The sequence below is a fragment of the Symphodus melops genome, assembly GCF_947650265.1.
Source record: "Symphodus melops genome assembly, chromosome: 9".
Lineage (NCBI taxonomy): Eukaryota > Metazoa > Chordata > Actinopteri > Labriformes > Labridae > Symphodus > Symphodus melops.
Genome location: NC_136699.1, coordinates 13,688,043 through 13,707,036, shown reverse-complemented (window position 1 = coordinate 13,707,036; position 18,994 = coordinate 13,688,043). Strand labels below are relative to the sequence as shown.

Genomic DNA, 18,994 nt, shown 5'->3' with positions numbered 1-18,994 from the left:
GAACTTTTTTAATTATTACGCCGCTTGGGATTCTGACACCAGCGCCACAAAGAAAGAGGGAAGGGGAGGGGTCCTCGACTACAGCTGCCAGGGAGCTTAATTCAGCCCTTTCTCTCTTTTCCTCTTCCTACCTCCCCCTTTTTTAATTCACCCAATTTGTCGGTCCAAATGAAACAGCAAAAGGTTAGAGTGTGGAGTAATTAACAGCAGCTAGCCTAATGAAATCAGGAGGGGCCCGTACACTGGGAGGATCAATACCTCACTAAGAGCGAAGCGCGAGGGGGGGATCGTCCAGGGGAAACACACATATACGGACCACTTAATAATAATAAGCTGATGAAAAGGCAACATGTTGTCCACTTGTAAATCAAAATTGGTTCGAACACACTGAGACATTATTGCTGTCGAGTAATTGTGTTAAAGGAAAGTTGCTCCTGCTGCACACTTGAGACGTGTACAGGATTTACACCAGCTTGTGTGAGCCGCTGAGAGGGTTTCCCTTTATTGAATGTCAATAAGTACATCAATACACTTTGGACAACTGAACACCAATGCACGGGGAAATCGGGATTCTATTTATCTAAGGCTTCACTTAAGTATATTGAAGACTTTATTAGCCCCTTTTGATGAGAAGGTGTTTTGTTTGCAACACTTTTATCACGGTGTCTAAGACATGCTGCGGTCGCCAGAAATAAAAGGGATGTAAACTTGAACTCTGCACACTGTTACTTGGCGGAGACATTCACGTCTCTTGTGACTGAGCACATGAGCAGATGGTGTGCATGTCCAAGTTTTCCACTTTGGATATTTGTCGTACAAGTCTGCGTATTATGCATATGTCTGCATGTTTGTGATTGTGCCCAGCCACCTGATACATTTTTTGGCCTTTTTTTTTTTTTTTTTTTTTGGACGAAGCCAGACACTTTCATCTCATCCTTCAGGGCAACCACTTGATAGCAAACCACATGCTTTTCTTTCACCCTCTCTGAGAAGCTTAAGCCATCAACTGTGGCACCAACTCTGACATTTCTGGAATACTTTGCAGTCCTGACAAGTCTTGCCTGACCATTATTTCCACCGGCTTCATGCAGAGAATCTAGCTGAACTGCAGCACACTTTAGCAAGCTCCACCAATGAACCCCTGACTCACAACACGTGGACGGGCTTTAGCTGCTGGAGAGACTGTGGCTAGCTAGCGTGCTCCCCGTCTCTTTGCCTTGCTCCGCGTTTCACACCACCTTCAAAGGTATTTACACTATGAAATAAACTGTGATGTGGGAGGCTGGAGAGATGGGAGCAGCAGATCTCATTAGTGTTAAACTATTAGGAACATGGAGACCCCAGGGATGTGGGGGTTTTAAGGCTTTCAGTGTAGCTTGAAGTTATCACATCATGAAGTCTTTAACATTATTTTCACAAACTGCAGCAAGGGGTCTTGAGGCGCACATCTTTTTCACAACTTTGAACTGATTGCCAATGAGAGGAACAAAGCTTTGTATGGGGAAACTGTCTAATCACTCAGTTTGCAGGGTTCAGCCGATCAGTGTGGACAAGATAAAAGTGATTGTGTTTTTTTTTCTTTTCTTATTCCCTTCCTTAATTGTAAGGGAATATGTTTTTTAATGCCAGCAGAACATTTTGACACCAGCTGCATTTGCTACAAATATTACAACCAGAATGTTGAACTTACCCATGTAATCTCCTGTTGACAGACCTTCGTGTCATTAAACTCAGGAAGGTCAGATGAGAACCACATCAGATCATTTGTAATAACAAAGCATTGGAAATCCAGTGGTAGTTATTTGATTAGCCTTTTTGCCCCAAAGATTTCTGTCTATGAAAACAACACTGCTGGCTTTTTTAGTTTGGGCACTAATTGGTTTTGATGGCTGCCCACTGTGTTTCTGTGTTTTTAAACGTGCCTGAATTATGTGAAGTCTGTAACCAATTCTTTAATTCATTAAATGAACATCAGGTTAGAAATAATAGTTTTCCCCTTATTGCACTTGTCCTCTAATCCCTAATGTTTCATAATTTGACAGAGATCAACAGCAGATCGCCACGTTACTTTTCTTTCTCGCATCAAAATGTCTCTGATTAGTACAAGTTACAAACACAAGTGTTGTTATGATTATTGACAATTATACAATATGATATCGTACAATGTAATATGATTGAACAAAATTGTATTGTATTTTCCCAACAAATAAAAATATTAACAGTTACCCATAATGCATTTCACATAATTCACAACATATGAGTTAGAAAATGAGAAAGAAAAATCTATCAGATTGTGCTTGAAGCTTACCAGACAATGTACAAAGAATCTTGATGGCCTGTTGTTCTGTGCTGATGCAGAAAATAAATCTTGATTCATTCACTGTAATTAATGTTTGTCCTCTGAATGTAAACTTTTACGCACTTGGGGAAATTGATTTACAAGCATATGAACCAAAGCTGATGGAAAATTGTCTTTTTAATATCCCTGATATGCACACAGCAGGCTCATTGTGTTTCTCTTGTGCACTGCAGGGTTGTTTTGCACTGCAGCTGTAACATTAGATCCTCTCCTATCACCTACACACAGCTGGAATGCTCTCTTACCTGGCTTCTGACTATGCCTTTTGATTATTACACAGTCCTTGTACCCCTGTGCCAGCCTGCCATCCCATAGCTTAGACTCCTCGCTGGAGGAAAAAGCTTGTTGCTGCACTTCAACCTGTCTCCAGTTCAGACATGAAAAAAGTGCTGGAGAACTGAAAGACTGCACTGTAGGCAAGATTTGTTTTACCCTCTACAAGAATATCAAACACAATTTTTGTATAAATGGCAAAAAACACGTCATACAATGCTACATTGTCTATGGGTTCCTTTCTCTCTTACCTGCATTCACTCTTTTATTGTGCAGCCACAGTGTCTAAAAATCGGGATACAGAAGCAGAGCACAATGAGGTCTGGTGTTTTTAATCAATTATTTATCCAATATTTTAATGATCAGAGTGCCTGGGGTGATCAAAGGCTTGGTTCAAGCTCCACTGCCTTTGCTCGTGAAGACATCCCTCTGTACTTTGATGTGGTTCACCAACAAATGCACTTATCTTAAGCATAACTCTCTCGCAGGCTTGTGTGTGGGTGCTTTGAAACTGTTAGTATGAGAGGTGTACATCCAGAGAGAGGGTCACTGACCACTCCACAATGAGGAGGGAGGGTTGAAAAGAGAAAACTCACACATTCATCTTCTCCAGCAATCCCATGTTCAACTACTATTTTGAATGTCATATATGAGACAAGTACGGGTCACCTTCTCAGATCCCTCATGTACATTATCATATATTTAATTGGTAGGCAAGGTCTATAACTTGAAGCATGTGTCATGAGACGTTGAATAAAACATTACTTGGAGAAGAAACAACTGCCTGATGGCAGCCTCAAGTAAAATCCAGCTTTTAAATGACCAGTCAGTGGATGCAAATGAGCACCTCTTTAAACAGACCTGACACATGTTGGTGTGCTAGAATATGCAAAAAACGAAGAAAATAAAGGAAGCTATCTATTTTTAATTACTTAATTTTAAAATATAAACGAGCTTTGGCAGAAATATTGGCCATCACCACGTCCTTACCAATTAATTTCTCGGGCTTAGTGCTTCATAAGCAAACACTATAACGTCTTCCTGGTGCAGCTGCAATGACAATGTCACATGAAGTATAATCCCAATCCTATGACAAGTTACAAAAAAAGCCATTTACACATGACCTCCATGTCCATATGCAGAGTAGTCATGAATTATGTATGTCTATATTAAATGGAAACTATCTGGACAGTGTCATGTATATACTGTATATGATAATCTATTTAAAACAAATGCGTTTGTGAATAGTTTGAAATTCCTTGAATTAATACAGTATGATTATTTAGAAGGGTATATTGGATATATTTGTTGGAATATTTTAAAATGTTTATACTAGATTTTGGCAGGGGGATTGTAGAAGCAGTTTCACTACATATAGTACCTAGTTTAAATTGCCTTTTTTTTTCAATTTCTCATATAAAAGGAAGCATCAAACAAAATCAACAACATCATTTTCTCCACATATCAGTGTGTGTAATGTTAACATGCCAACAAACAGTAGCTAATTTAGACAATAAGTTATCATTTATAAAGTCTATCTGATAGACAACCCTTTGTGTAGTGTTTATTATCTTACAGTATTGGCTCAGTTTTGGTCTCCACCAACTCTTGCAGAAGTGTCTGTTTCTTTTGCTGCTCAATGCTCCACCATCTACGCCGGCTGGTGCTTTACTCGTCTTATTTAGAATCTAGGCAGTATGCAGTGTTTCAGTTTTGATCAACTGGATTCTTTCTGTTACCCAAATGACGAATGATTTCATTAAAATGTCTTGAACATGGATCGCTCCACACAAACATCAATCACTATAGGTACTTTTTTCTTTTCGAGACAGTGATTTCTCAGAAGTTTTGAGCCCTCACTTTTTAATTCAGTCTCGTCGTCCACCATGAAGCTCCATTTTGTTTTTGATGAATAGCTTTGGCTGTGTTGCTCTATCGCTCACTCAGTAGCAGCATCCCTTGGTGAACAATTATGGCAGGATAATCTGTTGACATGAACTTGTTTCCTGTTCATTGTTTTACCGTTCCACCCCAGCAGTCCTCTCTTCTTCTCCCCCCTGTCTAAGTGCCTCCTCACCGCCAGATTTCTTCTATTTTCTTTGCAAATCAAGTCATGTACTCAGATTATTATACACAGTACAAAGAAAACAAAATTGGTGATTAAAAATTAAATACTCTTATCTCTCTGTGAGTTATCTCGGTCCCCAGAGAGAGGATGCTATTTTGCAGGCTTGCGGGTGTCTTTTGTTCCCAATTTAGAAGCTTGTCGCTGTTTATTGTTAATTTTTGATGCATCATTTGATATTCTGTTCACTTTCCTCCCTGACATGCGGAGAATACATCTTCATCAAAGTGTCAGTTGTATGTCTTGTCTTGTCTGGGTGTCAGGTTTGCCCTATTCTTTACATTTCTGGGGAAAGGGAGTGTATTTTGCAAACTGTTTTTGTTGCTGTGCCAACTGAGCACGGAAATGCGCTGTTCAAACTCTGTAACCGAGGAGGAAATCAATATGTTTCCCAAATTCAATTCAGATTCGGGGAAAAAAAAAAAAAAAAGACTTTAATCCATGAAAAATCTATGAGGTTGTCAATTGTGAACTCTGACTGACTTTGAGAAGAATAGAAAGTTCTCACTGTTTTTTTTTTTTTTTTGGAGGCTTTAAATAATCATCTCCACAGTATATCATCTAAGGAGCTACAGTAGGAAAAACGATGTCAAACCAATGTTCTTCTGTCTTTGCAGGAGGCCTGTCAACTTAGCAAGATAACCTCTGTGAATGTAAGTCACTCTTTTAATGTTCTTCTTGCATGTGCTTCTCCATAAGCCTTATTAGGGCATGACACTTCTCTTACTTTGTTTTACTTTAATCACATCCACAATACATCTCCAAGTCAAGCCCACCAGAGAATATTTTCTTGCCAGAACTTTATGAATTCTTGTTGCCATGCAAAAATCTGTATGACAAAGTTTGAACTGGAGTTGAAAGATTCTGTGGGTCAGATGTTCAGAGCGTTTTCAAGAATAACAGAAGATAAGAAAAGGTGCCTGTTTTGTTAACCTCGTTCCTGCAGTTCCATCAAAGATTAAAGTAATTACTCAACAAAAGGAATAGGAACATGGAACACAGTGTCCATGGCAACAACAACTGATATTATTGAACATTTAAAGGACTTTTATTTACATTTACAGCAATTGTGTTCTACAACAGCTTCATCTCAACTCACCCACAGACTTACACAGACTTAGATGTATTAAAAATAAACTTAGAATAGAAACATTGAGAATTTTAGATCGAACATCTAGAATCAATCCAATCACTTTGTTAATGATGAAGCTGTTCATTTAAATGTCTTCCTGCAAAAAATGAACATGAAAAAATACTCCAGACTGAAGTTTTTTTTCTTTTTTTTTATTATTATTAGGCTTCAAACTTAGGATTTTATTGGAAAAGCACAAATGTGTTCTCAGACTTAATATTTTTCCATTAACATCCAGCTCTAAGCCTCTTCCCATCCTTTTAAATGATTTATTTTCTTCAGCGAAGGCAGCTGTACTGTAAAGTTTACTGAGTGAAATGAAAAAGCCTTTACTTCAATGGTCTGTATTGTTGCCAATTTAAGTGAAATATTTAAGCTCAAGGGCATTTCACACTTCCTATTAAAGACACCAATAACACCGAAGACAATTGTGTTGTGGACTCTGACCACTGTACTTTCTCTTTTTTGTTTCACCCTTGATTTTGCAGTTCATGACTGTAAACAGGCATGTGTTCAATAACCTTTGTTATTGAACATGTTATTGAGAAAGTACTCAGAGTTCCTTTTGCAATTTGCATGATAACAAGCCAGTAAAACTTTGCAGTTTAAGCAGAAACTGTTGCTGCTGTAAAGTGCTGTGGGCTTACACTCACTTTTTAATATTATTTCTTTTTTTTTTTAGCGAAATGTGTAATATTATTACATGCAAATATATCTATTTCCTGGACATCCAAGCAAGCTTATTGCGAAGTGCTAAAATATCGGATCAGTATTCTGTGTCATCAGGCATCAGGAAAATCATATATATGTCACAGTACATGTTGTATGGTCAGTCTTTACTGCAAATTACTCAATAACAGGGGAAATTGCAAAAAAAAAAAAAAAGTGCAGTTGATTTGTCAAATATCACCCAGTAATCTCCCTTCACACTTCTCAATCAGCTCCTTTTTTGCATGTTCTTGCTAACTCATCATTTCACATGTAGTGACATCTCACCTCACACATAATAGTCAACGCCGGAACAGCATGTTCAGGAAGAGAAGGGCACGACCGCAGACAGACAGCATTTATGGCATTTTTGTGGACTTTGCATGGTCCCGACATGAAGCAGAATTTAAGAACATGTGAGGGCAGAGTTGTCTGGTTACATACCTTGCCATTGCTGCTGTTGTTGTTCTTATTTTTCAATTTATTTTTTTCCCCTTCCACATGAGACATCATGTGCAAAATGACAAACCACCATCTCCTCTGAGCAGATTTATGCAGGTCTAGGTGTGCCCGCAAGCTGATCCTTATCTGAAATGGCAGAGCCAATCTCCCCTGATTCACTCCTAAGTGGTCCCTGTTTATCACTCAAAGTGAGGTGGTTGTCAGCCAAGTCCTTCTCTGTGCAGCGCTGACTTCTCTGCTGTACCTAAAGAACGGCAGCTGGGGAAGAAAGTGCATGTGATAATAAAACTCAAAGAGCTGTGGCCTGCAGAAGGACAAGGTGGCAGCCGCTTTGCACTCCCCTCCTCTATATCTAAATATAACGGACTTCTAATCCTGTAACCCGTGAATCCTGCCCAATCTGCCCATTGTCTGTTTGGTTACCAGAGGGAGGGTTTTAAGGATTGGCCGGCTTGTTACAAGGCAGAACTTGGCATGCGTCACTCCTGTTCGTTTTATCTCTGTGTACATACTTCTCAAGGCAGTGTTTTATCTGGCTGAACGGGCTTTGTTTGGTCTTGATATCTCTTACCGCAGCTTGTCTTTGCTTTATGGATTTCTGGCAGCTTCTTTAAATAAGTGATAATGCTTAGCAAAACACTCACCTTGACTCCTGCGCGAATGTTTGCTTTTGTTTGTCATGTTTGTCTTCCAACATTAATATTCATTCACATTACCATTGAGAGCCAAAAACGTAATTTATTTAAGACCTATTAATGATATTTAATCGTAATTAGTATTGTGGTAAACAACGTACGCTTTCCTCAGCATCTGGCACCAACTTGAATTGGTTTAAGTAAACAGCCTTCGAAAAATGAAGACACTCCTTTATGCAAAATGATAGCACCCTAATTGTCACGGACAGCTGTTTGTTCTAATAGATCCTGGATGCCATTGTTGGAGCAAGTTTCCAATAATTAGAGTCATGTGGAGTGGAAGCACGCTTTCTTGTCGAGCTGCCAACCTTGGGTAAATGGGCTCTTTCTTTTGCTGGAACCTGGACTTTGTTTTTTTTTTGTGTGTGTTTTTTTGCGCGCATCCCTCCAGTAATTTGAGAAACAGCTGCCAAAGCTTTTTGAGAACAAGTAGATATTAAGACGACTTGAAAGCGTGGGCAAACATGGCACACATAACTATGCTACTTTGCCAACAAGGTATTTGTCTCCTCTGTGTCTTAGAAAATGAATAAAACCGCATCAGGACTGGTATAAAAGACACTTTTGGATGCAGAACTTACGAAATATACCTCAACATTTAGCAGCAGATGTCCCAACACTTCCATTAGAAACAGGATTTCTAGCATTGTATTGTATTAGCCTATTTTCCTGTGGTTTTGAGAATTAAAGCAGTGCAGCTAAAGCTTTCCTTTCCTCAATCGAGCAACACCACAAATCTTTTGTTTTGGACTTATCTCGCACAAGAATTGAAGGTTGTGTGTGTTTGTTTCTGTGGCTGCATGCACCTTTTCCCCACTCTTTTCCGCTCATTTTCTTTCCAGCATACTCACACAAGGAGCAACGCGTGGCCTCAGGATCTAGATGAATGGAGTAAATAGAATATTTAGCTCGCTGTTTTAACATCACAGCATTGAAAAAAGCACTCGGTTGTGCTTTCAGGGCGCTAATTTTGTGGATTTATGTTCGACAACCCTCTCAGATAGTTTTTTTTTTTTTTAAATGAAGCATCTTGTGCTCTTCTTTTTTCGGTTGTCTGTTCTTTATTTCTCCTCTCTCTTATTTCCACGCCTTATTTAGTCTTATCAAAGAACAAATAAGTGCAATCTGCGCACTTTAGTGGCGAAGGAGACAATATGGTCGCACAGAGACATCTCCTCATCCTTGAGCTTAAAGGAACATGTGCTAATGATGTTTTTTTTAATTCAGGACTAGCGTATTGCTTTTATTGCTTTAGTGGGGAAGGAGATCAAGATAGTGATTTGTGCTCGGGTTGTATTTGCTCTGGAAAAAAAATAAAAATCTCTTATCAGTTTGAATAATGGGAAGAATAAAATTCACAGCAATAACCCAAGCTGAGGGTGTAATTATTTTTTATGCGTTTTATGCCCCTATACTATGTGATGTTACTCAGGGAATCATGGGAAGACATGAATTCAAGCTTCAGTCGGGTCTCCTCAGTTGCCATAGTCTCTTTTTGTCTATTGGCAAGAAAAATATGGGGGGGGGGAATCAGTGGTATCCACAGATTACCCAGCATGCCTCACAAAATGAATGGTTCTGAATATGTTTTTTTTTTTTTCTCTGAAGGACATATAAGCAGACACCTTTTTTTCCCCCTGTTTTTAAGCTCCAAGAAAGGTCCCAACATGAACTTATGTAGACCACTAGAGAAATCAGAGAGGCCTGAACCTTTCTGACACATTCCTGTGATCCCCAAGACTTTACAACTCAAAGTCCAAGCCCGCACACACATTTCCACCTTCTTTGTTCCTAAATTGGGCGAGAGGGGAAACTAGGACATTTCTCAACCTGCTCATACACATCTCATGTCAGACCAACTCTCAGTTATGGATCTTACAGTCGCTTAAGTATCTGAAAAGTAATTTACAATACTCATCAGACCAGAAATCATTTTTGGGTTATGAGGTCACTGTTTCAATTAGTCTCCCCCTCTGTGATAGGACACAATGTTGGCTTTTTTTCTTTTTTTTAAAGTTAAAGCAGGTAAAGATGATGGATGCAGTGCTGGGCCTGTAACAACAACACTTGGTACAATTAGGAGATGATTTCCCTCGTAAATGCCGTCTCGATGTACTCATTCAGCCATTAACGAGCATCGTTGTCACCAGTGATGACGATATTAATAATCTTTGTTTGTTCATGGTGGTGTGCCAAGGCGCTCTTTAGGGGCAAAGAGAATACCTATAAAAGATCCTTAATTGCTTCCATCCTTGGAAGGAGAGGCTTTGTAACGAGGTGACTTTAAATACATAGATTTTTGGTTAGTCCCAAATTAGTCAGTGCTTTAATGATACAATACAATAAAGGTTAACCCAAACGGTAAGTAAGGTTGTATGACTAACCTGGTGAAAAGCTTCATAGAGTTGTTAACACACAGGAAAACCTCTTCTCAAGCTCTGACCCTTCAAACTTTAAATTAAAGATTAGATCTACAAAAATATAAAGACAAACAAAAAAGTAGAGAGGCTTATTTTCTCTCATAGCCGTGGTGATAAATCTACAGATAGAGTTGAGGTTTTCTGTGCTCCAGTTTGGAGATATCCATCTTTTAGATTTCTGTGTTCACCTCAATACAGCGCAGGTGAAAGGCGCTCAGATTGTGTTGCTCAGAGCAGTGAAATATAACTTTTTTTTTTTTTTGAAAAATCGTCAACAATGGGTTTTGTCCTTGTTCTTCTGTACCGACCTCACTGTGAAAGTGCTCTGCTTTATACTGTAAGAAAGAGCCCATATAAAGGCTGGTGTCATTGAATTCTCTTGGTATTCAGAAGATCTGGACAATTAAGAATCATCAGTTGAGATTTGTATGTGTTTTTTCAATGCCTTAGGCAGCTTCAGATTCCATTGAGCTCCATTTTTTTTTTTTTTGTATTTAAAGATTCTGTTCCACAATGAAATAAGAAAAACACCCTAAGTGTATCTAAATGCTTGGAAGAAAATTCTACCAGTATTTCATCCATCTTTCGTGATTTTCAGAAACATCTTTTTTTTTCACGGCCTCTGAAATAGGGCGAGAGTTTCTTACCAATCCCCCCTTTTTTGTTGTGTGTTTCAGACCCAGCGTCGTGTAACCTTCCATCTTCCCGACGGTTCCCAGGAGAGCTGCAGTGACAGCGGACTTGGAGACCCCGAGCCCAGCAGCACGGCCAGCAACACTCAGCCTCTCCCCCTCAGCTTCCACCACGACGAGTACTATGAGCAAACGTCACCCAACAGCCGCACGGAGGGAGATGGAAACTCAGACCCTGAATCTAGTGAGTGTTCATTTTAATTTTTTCTCTGCTGCAGCAAGCAAAAGTTGTTATTTCATATTTTTTTTCGTTTGTTTTCTTAGACTGTCTTTGAATTTTACAAGTGGCCATCTGCGTTGTCAGACTGTGAAAAAATGTACTGAGATTGCAGCTGTGATTGTCATAGTAACAAAACAGCCTGGCAAACACTTAACAAGAGACCATTTATGTCAAATAACTGGTTACAAACTAACAACACATACAAATTGGTTTGCTAAAAGTGCTATTTTTGATAAGGTCATTCTTTAAACAAGCACAACAACACAAGAAGTCACCCAGGCACTGCTGGGAGTGAACAGAACCTCTGGTCCTTTTGTCATTTATCAGATTTAAGTCTTATTAGACATCCAAAACGTATTGGATTTGGATTAAGGAGTGCGAAATAATATTCAGGGCATCACTTGTGCGGAGCTGCATTCATTATTGACAATGGATTTTGTAAGGCAGAATTTTGTAAATGTTGTCCAGAAGCTCGACAAAATGGGATTTTTATTTTTTTTTTCTACCTTTGAAGTTTGAAACTCTGTTGCTGAATTTATTCAAATGATTCACAAGACAGCTGTCACTGCATGGCTTACTGCCCAATGATGTTGTCCATAAAAAGCTCCACTGAACGCAGAGATGCACAACCCTGTCCTCATACATATACAGCAGACTTTTTTTTTTTCAAATCATTGCTCAAATAACTGGCTGAGGGGGCAGAGAAGAGTGCTTAAGACACACCACCGAGGACCGCTGGTACATTTCTTTTTCCCTCCATTGGTACTGAAGATTCGATGCCGGTGCATCAGCAGCATGCCGATGATGCTGGTGAAATGATTTTGTTCCACCTTAACATGAACAAGGCTGTTGTGAGCCCCCTATCACTGTGTCCTTGTCACAAACCGCCCCCCCCCCACACACACACACACACACACACACACACGCACACTTGAAGCTGGCTATTCTCGCCCTCTTGAATCAGGTTTTATTTTTCAGGACGTAACCCTGCCTCGTATATTGCAGGCTGGATCGAGGTTCAGGTCGCTGCAGACCTTCACTCTTTCCATGGCCTGTGTGTGTGTGTGTGTGTGTGTGTGTAATTCCCTTGCCATTGCATTGCACAGAGTTGTCAACAAATACAAGTATTTTCCCCCCTATCCAGCAGGGGAAATTTACGGGACAGGAAGAAATAGAATCCTTTGCATACACCTACGTGCAGTATAGCTATTGTGTCATAGCTGTAAGTGAGACAACAGTCATTGGTGCTTCTGCCTCCCCGCAGCTGAGCTGACAGGTCCGGGGCCAGGGTGTCACTGTGAGTGTGATCGTGAATGCATTTGCTAGACACAGAACAGGATGGGTGACATCCCACCAATGGCTCCATGTTCATTTACATGCAAAAGCCCGTCCCATTCCTCATTTTCTATTTTTGATAACAAGATATTTTGAGTTACATCAGCAATCCTTTTTTTTCTCAGATAGCCTTTTTTTTTTTTTTTTTTACACACCCAGCTGACCTCTATGTTCCATCACACTTACACAAACACACATTAACACACCACATGTGTAAAAAACACAAACACATACATCTAATGATGAAATCTGTCCTTCTTTCCCAGCTATAGTCCCTTTTAATGTATTCACCACGGCGACAGCTGTGATTCATTTATGTGATTCATTCACACACACAGGCAATTGCTCATCATTTCATTAATATTCAGTGACATAAACATCTCATACTTCATAAACTTACTCAAATACTGAACTTATTACCCACTTTCCCCCTGGGGTAATATTTGTTGAAGTGCATTAGTTTTAGATACAGGGCCATGCTAATGTAGTAAATGCATGTGTACTTTTACAAATTGCTGCATTAAAAATCACAGCAGAGCCAGAGTGTTAGGAGAATAACTCAGAGTGTAATATCTGAGTCTAATATGAGTAGTTGGATAATAAAAAAGCCATTTCAGTTATTTGACCACAAAGCTCATGTAAAGCTCTGCTCTAACCTTATCGCACCAAATGATATTAAAGTCAATGTCAGTCTTGCTGCTGTAAAAAAAGGGTGAAAGCAGCCAGGACTTGGTTATATTTTAGAGTTATGTCAGCACCAAGGCTAAAATCATCAGTTTAATTAAAAGTCAAATATACAGCTTATGATTCGTGTGAAATATATGTAGAACTGTCCAGCGAGAAGATGTTTTTTTTTTTTTTGCCTCTGCCAAAGAATGAACACCATATTTAATGTGTGTAAAGTCTAAGTAATTACAGTTTTCAGAATATTTCTCGAAGTTCTTTCATTTGCATTTAGATGTTACCGACGAACGCACACGCGAGCACATCTCACATCGGAGGCAGACAGAGTGAAAGTCGCCCGACTCATCCGGCTCCATTTTCTTCTTCCTAGAAGTTTATAGATAAACTCTGACTCTGTGCTGCTGGCTTCAAACAGAAAGATGGATCCTGTGCATGTTGACCGTCTCAGAGATGAGTGCGCCGGTGACAGAGGGGGGCCTCAGATGGATTCGATATGGTTTTATCAATGAGCACCAGGCTGGCATGGCGGTGGCAAGTCTCTTATCATGTCGTCTCAATTTGTAAAGCAGAGAGAACAAGGAAAAAGTGGAAAGAGAAGGGAGAGGAGAAGGATTGACTCCAAGTTGAAGAGAAAAAAAAAATAAAGCTTGGAGATTGAAAGACTCGCGCTGCAGTGGGAAGAGAATTTCAGGAGTCAAACGGCGCGTTGTTTCGTAAAGGTGCCACAGCTTGGACCTGAATGTCAGCTTGCTCTGAATAATTGTCTGTGCCAAAGGCGAGCCATGTGGCCTTCTTATGACAATGAATTTCCTCGACTCCTCTTTAAACCTGCATCTTTATTAGACCACCCACTCTTGAAATAAAGTTCATATGACATTTTATGTTTCTATTATTTATGAGTTAGGCGGCTGTTCATTTTATGGGCTCCTGCTTCCCCCCGCCAGGCTTACTTCACCGCCCTGCCATCACTCATCTGCTGTCACCTCCTTTTGTCACACATTGTTCCAGAGGTTTTGATAATTCCCTCTGTGTCTCGACAAAAAGATAAAAGCGACAAATTAATATCATCAGCATGTGTGTTTTTAGGTCCAACCCCCATACATCTGACAGCCAGCGAGAACAGAACGACACATCAGGAACAATTAGGCGTGATGAATCGTACCTGTCCCTTTTGGCCATATAGCGACACTTCATCAAAACATCAAAAACAGGAATGCATAATGATATACGATGCATCTCTTTCCTCGCAAAAGAAGGATGTTTACTGCTACCGCAGCTGAAATCCTCTCTTTTTAGTGACTCAGTGCTGCATGCTTTCAGCACAGTTTTACACAGGTTCACCTTCCAGGCATCAAACTTGTCCTGAAATCACTAAGAGCACTGTCTTACACGCACAACTAAAAGCATCCAGTTGATGAAAATGTTGTTTCTGACCCATCTTGGCTCAGACTTTGTGTCCCATTTGTTGTTTTGTATTTTTTTTTTTTTTTTGAATAGCATCGAGCATTGGCCTTGTTCTGAGAGATGTGACTGTGCTTGTAAGACATCAAACAATACAATCCTGTATTTTTTTTACTCTTCCCTACTTAATAATTCGGTGCTGTAGAGTTGACGTTGGCTCAATAATGTTCTGAAATGCTTTTGGCTGAATGATGAGAATCATCATGTCACGAACAACAAATGGTGCTAAGCCCTCAGACAAAGTGCAGCAAAGTGGGAGCAAATCCCTGCGTCTAAATCCTTCACATTTTTCAAACAAAACACAATTTTTTGTTCTCTTGTCGTTCTGTAATATACTTATTTCTTTCTCCTGTTGGGGGAGTAGAGGGATTTAAGGGCTTGCGCTTTTGCCCACTGACAAGCAGCTCACTAAAGGCAGTTTTGATGTAGTGCATTAGGCTCCGGGAGAAGAAGCAGGGAAAAGCTGTACAGTATAGTGCCGTATCTTAATCTGTGGCATATGGCTTTCAAATGACCAGCTTACACCTTGTCTGTCTAAGATCTAAATCTGCTATTAAGATAAGCCAATCCTTTTTAAACACTGCAAGTATAATAAGATTATAGTTTTAAATGTTCTGCTCAAGGTATTACAAAACTGCAGACTTTTCACAAAAAGGAATTACTTCATCAAATAACAGAATTCAATCAATGATTTTTGTTTGATGTACATTTTTATCATTTTCTGCAACGTCGTGTCCAAGACTTTTATAGCACATTAGATAATTCCTGATGCCAGTAGACAAATAATCTGATTAAAGGCTCGCTGAGACCATGCTTTGCTTGGGTTACGTTCTCTACTCTTTCATTTCTGTACGTCTACGTTTTCATAACAGCCTTCAGGGTAGTTTCCAGTTGACTGATTAACAACTCGTCTTTGGAAAGGGCCACTTGACTTGATTCTGCGTGCCAAACACGTTGTGACCACTTTTTTTTTTTTTTTTTTTTGAAACCTTAAACCCTACTCTGTACTTCTAGGGGCCGATGCCAAGCTAGCACCAAGCCTGGAATTCAACTGTCTAGACACAATCTGCCCATGAATGAAGGGATTTCATGAGGAAGCAGAAGATGGAAAAAAAAAGTTGGGATTGGAATTGTGATTGGAGCTCTATGACTAAGCCTTGGTGCAAGATTGTTACAACACATTTTGTCATTCGTACCAACACGTTTAGCACATCATTATGTGATGGTACAAACGCCATAGTGTTCAGTACAGTTAGCTGCATTAATTATTCATATGAGTCCAATCTCAGTTTCACTTTGAGGGTTCTCATATGCAATTAGAAGTAATGAATGTGCTTCTTAATTACATTCATTTGTGCAAATTTCCATTCCCCATTGAGTTTTCTGTGGAAACATTGTGACACTGACCAATGGCATATCATTTGCAATGTGACTAAATCTATTCAGCATAGAACAATTAGCTGTAATTAGTGTTACAATGTCATCAGCGACCAGGGGGAAAGACTAAGCTGACATGCAAGAGGAGAAGGGGACCCTTGTTCGGAAAGTTAAAAGTCTAACGTTGTCACGAGATCATCATAATTGGCTGACCACAGGTTAGGAAGATGAACTGTTATAAGACTGTTGGGCCTGATTTTTTTTCTCTCTCTCTCTCTTTTTCCTGTCGAGTTAGCTGAGCAGGCATCCCTTTTAATAGAAATGCCCTTGTCTACATTAACACACTTAGGGTCTACAGGGGCAACCTTTTACTTGAGCCATTTTGTCTGGTCATTGAGCACTGACAAATGAGCAGCCTCACTACAGTAATTAAGAATGAAGTGCCTCGCTTAAGGATACAGTGTTCAATGGTTGTCCAAAGATGAGGAAAGAGCGTTTCACATTCGTTTCACGTCATGACCTCACATATTGTCACGATATCAAGATATTCTAGCTGCCTGGTGTATATTTAATTCATGCCGTCCATTCTTTTTTTTTTTTGCAGTTATCCCACAATCTACGAGACAACTTCTTCAAATTTCCCCTTTTTTTCCACATCATTTGCACCAGTTGGCTCCTTGCTATATATTCTCCCTCATATAAATAAATAAAAGCCTTTGTGCCTTCTGGCTCCCAGAACTTTTACAGCTGCCCCAGTGGGCCTGCAACAGAGCTAAATGAAGCAACATTGAGTATTAACCTACATAGATTGGACCTTTCCTTTTAAGATGATTTTAGATTTTGTGTTTTTCTTCCTATCTCCGCTTTTTTTTTTTTTTTTTCTCCTGCTGGGGGTCTATAGCTGAGTCAGAAGGGGATTTAGATAGACTCGTCTGTATCCTTCTTTACCGATTGGGATTTGGTGGGAGTGCTCAGTTCTCTGAGGTGAGTTGGAGGGGAGCCCTTGTTTTATCTGGTTCAAATGCCACACCAGTCGTCTCAGAGAGAGACGAGCTATTGATCTGCAGGAGTCAACTCAGCTCGCAGAAATCTCTCTCCACCCTCCTTCAAACGACTGAAAAGTGTCATGTTAGAAACCTCCTTTTGCAGAGTATTAGGACCATCCTTTGTTACTATGCCAAAGGCTTCAGAGAAGATGAGATGTGAGATCATTCAGAGCTCAACAGGATAAGCCAAAAAAAGAAAAGAAAAAGATATTTAAATGTTTGGAATATTGGTGTATTCAGTATTTACAGCTTTCATGACATTGGAGGTGGCTTACAAACTAATTCCAACAGACAAGGACGGATGAGACTTATTAAATCAGAAACATATTTTTTGCTATGAATGCATTAATACTTTAATTCAACAATTGTTCATGCTGTCGTATGCCAAGATGTAACTTGACTGCTCAAAGATTTAGATTGTGTGGTGAAAAATGTGAGCATTGGCTGAGTACACCGTCTTTGCCTGTCCAAAATTCCCTGCTTCAGATTCACTCAGCAGCACAGTGACTTGAGTGGGCTTTTTCAAAGACATGTACAATTAAAATGCTCATTTCAAAGTTGTTAACATGTTCAGTAAGTCTTGTGTCTAGTTTGGGAAGGGATCAATAGCTGCCAAGCTTGATCGTGTCTCTGGACAATGTATTCTGAACTCGGCAGGGGTAGAGAGAGACTTCAAACAAACGTAGAGGCTCAAAGGCCCCAGCCAGCGATTCACTTTGTTCCATTTCACTGACTCTGTGATTCTTAAAGTGGAATATGGCTCGGACTGCATATTAAACCTGTGAAATGCTTATGGTTCCAGAGAGGTGAATTACTTCGGTCCTTGAGCCCATCTCGCCGATACAATCTTCGTAACAGGAACGATTTAAAACAATGGCAACAACAACAAACCATCTGCCATCCAAAGCAGGGAGGCTACTTTTCTTTGGATGCTAATAGTGTCTTTGGCATACAGTACGGTGCAAAAGGAAATTCATATCCTCATTTAATTTCTGGGAGCATTTAAGCAGCCAGAACACAATTTAAACATCAAAGTCAGAGCCCCACCTACTTCTTCTTTTCAACACTGAATAAATCTCACCACAGATCTGGGCAACAAAAGGCAAAACCTGTCCTCATTTCTAAGGAATCATGCAGTTCTTTTCAGTGTGATGAGCTGAGGTTACACCTGCCTGAAGGAGCAGAAAGTTTCCCTCCCCTCAGTAGCGGCAGGAAAAAACATGGGAAGCCATGAAATATAGATGTGCTAATGTTTTATGCACGGCCATTTGTTATAGATAGCTTTTTACAAATATCCCACTCCCTTTTCATTTGAAGCTGGAGAGTTTGTGTTAGCATTAGCAATTTTTTTCTGCTGCATTTCAACTGCCCCTGTCCCTCCCACTGACCTGAACACAAACACACACTTCGTACAAATTGTCCAGTTTTAAACTTGAGCCCAGAATAATGATGCATACATCATACCACATTTTTGTTTTTGAAAACTAAAATTTAATCAAGATCTTTGAAACTGAGATAGATTTCCCCATTTTACATAGTTTACAGGATGCAGTTTATTAAGGGCACAATAACAATACATATTCTTAAAAAAATAGATGTTGGGAGACAGTTCAATACATTTTCTAAATTTCAAAGCAGAGGATTTTAAAAAGCAAAACCACATCGAGAAAAAGCACAGAAAGTAAACACTGAAGTGATCAACTTTTGCAAAGAAGAAAAAAATGCAAAACTGTACACATACACACACACACGAATATATGTGTGTGTATGTCTATATATGAATATATATATTTCTTGAAAAAAAACTTTCTACATGTATGTTCGTTTTACCTTTTAACAGAAAGTCGCAGGAGTTGGGCCATTCTTCGATATTCTTCGGTTTTTAAATGCTGAAAATGTGTAACATCTCTCTCTTTAAAGATCTATGACGACCAAATCTTCTCATTTGAATTTTTATGTTTGTCAATAAATTCTGTTCTGAGATCAGAGGTCAGCTTGATCCGTA

General features: G+C 39.5%; 1 protein-coding gene across 2 annotated transcripts in view; it reads left to right on the top strand.

Moving 5' to 3' along the window:
* Positions 1 to 18,994, top strand: part of pcdh11 (protocadherin 11) — a 126,725-nt gene that overhangs the window by 71,371 nt on the left and 36,360 nt on the right. For both annotated transcript variants that reach the window (XM_079352303.1, XM_079352304.1), the window contains exons 5-6: positions 5,375 to 5,410; positions 10,852 to 11,050. In XM_079352303.1, the coding sequence (XP_079208429.1) occupies positions 5,375 to 5,410; positions 10,852 to 11,050 (235 nt within the window). The remainder of the gene's footprint in view (positions 1 to 5,374; positions 5,411 to 10,851; positions 11,051 to 18,994) is intronic.